At 46.6% G+C, this 5,624-nt stretch overlaps 2 protein-coding genes across 2 annotated transcripts in view; one reads left to right on the top strand and one right to left on the bottom strand. All coding sequences in view use genetic code 11, as the record gives it.

Annotated features, from left to right (window-relative positions):
- Window positions 1-784: 784 nt before the first annotated feature.
- Window positions 785-3,845, top strand: EGR_10904 (hypothetical protein; the record flags this gene model as incomplete). The annotated part of the gene is made up of 3 exons (XM_024500153.1): window positions 785-904; window positions 2,217-2,274; window positions 3,655-3,845. The coding sequence occupies 3 exons, from the start codon at window positions 785-787 to the stop codon at window positions 3,843-3,845; spliced, it is 369 nt and encodes a 122-aa protein (XP_024345434.1).
- A 1,352-nt stretch (window positions 3,846-5,197) lies between these two features.
- The window catches only part of EGR_10903 (hypothetical protein), a gene marked incomplete at both ends in the record, with an annotated part of 2,936 nt that continues 2,509 nt past the window's right edge, over window positions 5,198-5,624 (bottom strand). Inside the window, 2 exons of the mRNA XM_024500152.1 lie at window positions 5,198-5,261; window positions 5,368-5,495. Coding sequence (XP_024345433.1) covers window positions 5,198-5,261; window positions 5,368-5,495 — 192 coding nt within the window. The remainder of the gene's footprint in view (window positions 5,262-5,367; window positions 5,496-5,624) is intronic.

Below are 5,624 nucleotides of genomic sequence, written 5' to 3'. Positions count from 1 at the left end.
TAGGCAAAATAGCAGGTTTGAATGTGCTGCGTATCATCAATGAGCCAACAGCAGCTGCCATTGCATATGGTTTGGACAAGAAGGTAGACAGGCAGCGCAATATGCTCATCTTCCATTTGGGTTGTGACATCTTCCATGTGTCCCTCTTGCTCACTAGTAGTAGTGACACGCACTTCGGCAGCAAGGATTTGATTCTCGACTGCAGGCTAAATTTGCAAGGACTTTCAAGCAGGAGTAGGAGGAAGGGACAACTAACAAGAAAGCGATCAGTCGTCTGAGAAAGGCGTGTGGGATTGTAAACAGAACGCTCCGTTCAGCCGCACCCACAAACGTAAATACAAACTAGTTGTGTGACGAGACCGATTTCTGTGCACCCAACAGGCGCACCAATTTGAGCAGTTGTGCACACACCTCTTCAGTAGGACGATAAATTCAGTAAAGAAGGCGTTAAGAGAGGCGAAGTTGGACAAGGCTGATGTGCACTGCATAGTGTTGGTGGGTGGATCTACGCCTCTCTCCAGGCTGCGGCAGTTGTTGTGGCACTTCTTCAGTGCCTGTGAGATAAAATAGCCCACAAATATGACAGTGGAATAGTGGTCAAGGAAGCAGAACAGCAAATGATGAACAAAACAGCGAGGTTAAAGCAGACAGACGAAAAGCAGAGCAGCAGGATGGCAGCAAAGCATGTGCCAGAGAACTACATCTCCAGCGTAAAATCGCAAATGAAGGGAACGACGAGTCAAAGCACAAACCATTTGAAGAGTCTCAATTTAACATATTTGTGATGCGTAGGAAGGCGATCAGGTGGATGGAGTACGACAAACAGGCTCCAAAGAGGGTCTACAAGGTTATAAGCGACAAGTCAGATCGGATGTGCCACTCAGCATGTCAAACGAAAGTCATGGTTCGTGAGCACGGAGGTGTGAAAAGTGAAGTGCAACGATTTGCAAATTAAACCACTTTCCTTCCTTCACATCTGCAAATTTCAAAGACAAAAAGGCGAAAATGTGATTACCTAGTTGCTAGAATGCATATATTTAATTATTTGAATGGGGTAACATGGGAGATGAGTTCAAGCTCACCTGTCACATGCATATACGGCGGTATAGGATGTCAACCACACTGTTATGCATAAAGGAATGAACTTTGCGGACGAGAGTCATCCTCACATTCCACTTCGTGCAGCTATTCAGTCCATTCAGTATCCGCTATTAGCCACATCAGGTGGGTTCCGCACCAAGAATGCGAACCCACCCTCCTGGCACCCAGCAGACACATCAACTAAACCGCAGCAATTAGAGTGAAAGATCGCGCAGCTACAGTAGCTGCATTGAGATTGGCTAGTGTGCATCGGAGTGAGCCTATCAACCACCTAGGAACGCCTTCTAGTGATGATGAATGCGAAAGACGTGCGCCAGCGAATGACACGTCAATGCATGTGTCACTGCGTCTTGCAGCCCACTTCACAAACACCTGCAAGCATTCGACACTGAACTGTTAAACCACAGCCCATTTAAAGGCACTGCATTTCATAGTCGATTTTGCAATGCCACTTCAAGCACTTTCTAGCCATGAAGAACACCAAGTAGGTGCTGATGTCCATCACATCGACAAGACCTTGCAGACAATTTGTCCTCACTTATCAGGACTTGCCACTTACACAGGCAAATTAGTCTCACTGGCTTAAAGACACAAAGACAGCAGAGGAGGGCATCTGCGGACAGCCAAACAAATCACTCAGGAGACAGCGTTCATTCCACCTATCGTGAATCCATCGGCACAGTAATGATACGAGAGCAAACAGACGTGTCACAGACTGGTGAGCGAGTCAAGCCAACACAACAACAATTGTGACAATACTGACAGCGACGCGAGTGCCACTCCGTGATGGGAGAAACATTACTAATCAAAACAGCTATAGCATGAAAGAAATGTGGCAGAGGAATTAAACTACACAGACTGGGGCGCTAAACACCCTTGGAGTAAGGGACATTTACACCCTCTGTGGGCGACGGTAGCAGCGGTAATGCTGACCACGTCCAGAAGTAACGAGCAATCGTCTCGCGCACAGTCGTTCTTCCAATTCACTTGGTACAACTAAAGTGGACCTAATGAACGAAGTTGGGAGACTTTCAGCACTTTAGGCACATTTGAACAGTAAAGGGGTTAGCGAAATGCTGCGAAGCATTGGTTGTCTAATATGGCGTAAATTGTAGGAAGTGCGTGAGGCAGCGCCTGACTCCGAGTGTCACATGGCACGCGTCAAAACGACGGGTAAGTCAATAGCACCGTCAACCAAGTGTGCAGATGCCCTTTGAAGTCCCTCCGATTTGCAACTCAAATGGCACCAAAGGGCGTGAATGCTCTGGTACGATATGCTCTACCATGGGAATACATTTCTCCACAAATCCAACATCAAATAACGCCTAACTGGAGCACAGCATTTCATGTAAAGCATCGTCTTGACTTCCGCTTAACAAATTACGCTGTAAGCCGGACATGCCAGAAAGCAATGGCAAGGCAACAGTCCAAGTGAGCATCCGCCTGGCTTCAGGAATAACCGAATTAGCATTCCCATCAGACATGGATGCATCAGGCAAGCTCCCTTGAGTCAACTCTAACATGCACACTGCTTCCCAGACATCTCCCACAGCATGATCACGGTTGTGATATCATTCTACTCATGTCCATGAAGTTGGCAAATGAACAATGAAAAGGGATGAAGAATCCCAACGACGCCTATTCTTGACTTGGGAACAGTCCTTCCAACTTAATTTCATCCACCCACAACCACGACCGCCAACTCCGATTTATTCCACATTTCATTCAGCATTCACCTTCAGGCATAGTGTGGAGAAGGTCTCTGTTGATTGGAACAAACATGCGTTACACACCCCAACTCCACTAAAGGAGGCACAATTTCTGCCAGGCTGTCATTCCTCTCGCTAGAGAATCAAAGTCCCCTTCTCTGTTGCACTTCCACTAAGATGATGAAAGAAGAGTAGTCTCGAAGTGGACGTAATTGCACGAGGTCACGGCACAAGAATACGATTGAGCGCCTTCTAAATGAAGTGGGCATTTGCAGAGTATGCAGAACCGGAGAGACATAGCCCACGTCAAAAATCCGCTCACACTTAACTCACTCTGTGGCATTCACACATATCTCGGCGTTTCGTGGTAAATGCTTCCACCGATAAGCTCTGGGTGTAGGAAGGTACAAAGGTGGCTAGGCATGCAAACAGGAAGGAGGAAAGGCAAACAGACAGGCCTTTCTGCCATAGTTCAGCTACACAAACAACTCGCCTTATGCCAAATCTTTCCTTCCACCAACAGGCAAGCAGCCATGAACTCTCGAATAAAAGCGCTTCTCACTCTCTCACTTGCCGTCCTTTCACCAACCCTTTGACTTGATTCGCTGCTGTGCATTTGACCATGCAACTTCACTCGACCACACGGTGTGCTGTCTAGGACCACGTATTCCATCATATAATGTCCGCAGTCAAGGCTCGAACGCTGCACTGGCAATAGTGATAGTGGAGGTAGAAATGGACTGACCCTATCTAAAAGGACAATGATCCCAACCTCATAGACTGCAGCATTGTGATTGTGACATGAAGGCCAGTCAATTCCAGCCTTGCTCATTTCTTACCGTAGTCAAACAGGGCTGTGAGGACACGCCTAGTCGACAATCAGTCACCGACACTATCGCCTCACAGCATCCAATTCAACTACATCTCAACCTACAAACTGATTTCTCCCTGGGAGCACACTGCCTGGCGTTGAACTACCTCCTTGTTGTCACAAAGCCTCCTCCCGACCGACTCACTCGTCTTGGCTGTTTCTGACGAAAACACAGTCCCTCGTGCACACTTTCCTGTTGTATCACATCGCATCGCATCGCATCTTGGCGTAGTGTGGTGTGGTGTGGCATTTCTCATCGGGAAGGCATGTCTCAACCCGATTTGTTGTTTGGCTTTCAGCTTGCGAACAACTGCGCACTTCAAGTCACAACACACACACACACACAATGGCACAGAACACTACAACAAAGGACAATTAAAGGCACCGCACCGACACACTGACGCATGCCTCTCCTGCATAATGCACACCTGCCAACAATCGCATTTTGCAGCTCTCACAGGCTACAGGCAGTCATTTCAGTTAATTCTTCCGAAATCGAGAGCAGCATTTCTGGCAACCTTGTACACACCTCGCCATTGTCGTTCATCTCTTCACTGACTCGTATTGGCACATTAGAGCAAGCGGTGCTTAAGGTTACATCTAATGCATTTCTCCATCATTGCTCATGTGAAGAGCGCCAACGTTAAAATACTGTAGTTTCAAATGAAGCTTATTCTCTGATAGCCTGCAAAATTCATCAGTGGGTTTTCCGAACCCCTACAGCAGATGAACGTGCAAACATGCCTCCCAACGAAGGGAGTGGTGAATGGATCATTATACGGCGTTCAAACCCTCTCAGCATTATTAGCCACCAATCAGCATTGTATAGTGCAATGAGTGACTTTTGTGTACCTGAATGTTCTTTCACTAGTGAAAATTGCAAAGGCCTTTTATTCATTCAGTACCTCCAACTTGCATTGACATCGCTCCCACCATCTAACCTTTCCTTCTACATTCAACATGCACAAAATTTGCATTAAGCATTTCACAGTTGATTCATTAGATTGATGTGGGAAGTGGAAACACTTATTATGGCATTGAAGACGAGGATAAGCGTCGAAATGTCGCTACTTCTGCCTCCCTTCCCAATAACAACTCCTGAAATCACCCCTTCGCCCGTTTTGTTGTTACTTCTCGTTTATAAGATGCCAGATTTTGCCAAGTTATTCATGAACATTTACCTCAATTGCATCCACAATCCATCCTCCTTACCTATTTGTGAGCTCAAGAGGTCGGCTTCTGACTGTCTTCTAGGACATTTTATTCATTGAAAAGGTTTAAAATAATCCAAAGCGGTTGACCCTTTGGTGACAAGGGAGATGGTTTGACACTGTTCCGACAGAAAGCGTATGACACAGTATTGGCGTGGCGAGGGTGTTCAATTTAAGATAAAATAAAAAATCCCATTTCAGCAACCTAGCAAAATATTCGCATCTTTAGCCGAAAGTGTGCAACAGTGAGCAGGTTTACGCACGCCCCCATCCACAGAGACCTATTTTGCTTATTGAAGTGGGTCTTAACGAAAGATGCGTCTTCTTGCAACGGCCACAACTACGGAGGCGGCGATAGTGTTAGTAATACTGAATGAGGTGGCACTTAGGATGTATGAGACTTCATCCGCATCCACATCTGGCTACTCATCCAAACAAGCCCAAATTCATAATGAGCAATAAATGTGCTACTTACCAGCTGTTTGGGTGCTTGATACGGCTCCATTTGAGACCTCGCCTTGGCTGTGCCTCATTCGAACTCAAGAATACAACACCGCACCAAGCTGAGGCAGACGCAGCCGGAGGCATTCTGCTGATGTTTACCTAAGATGCAGGAAGACTATTAGGCAGGAGAACGTAGCGCTACAGCGGAAGCAGAAAGAATCTGCTATCGTTCTGTCCCGCTGCTACTTCCTCCTTACTGCTACAAATTAAGCCTTGGACTGACATTAC

The sequence above is a fragment of the Echinococcus granulosus genome (genome assembly GCF_000524195.1).
Source record: "Echinococcus granulosus chromosome Unknown EG_S00298, whole genome shotgun sequence".
Taxonomy (NCBI): domain Eukaryota; kingdom Metazoa; phylum Platyhelminthes; class Cestoda; order Cyclophyllidea; family Taeniidae; genus Echinococcus; species Echinococcus granulosus.
The sequence above is the reverse complement of the archived record's forward strand: the minus strand, read 5'-3'. Positions and strand labels throughout refer to the sequence as shown.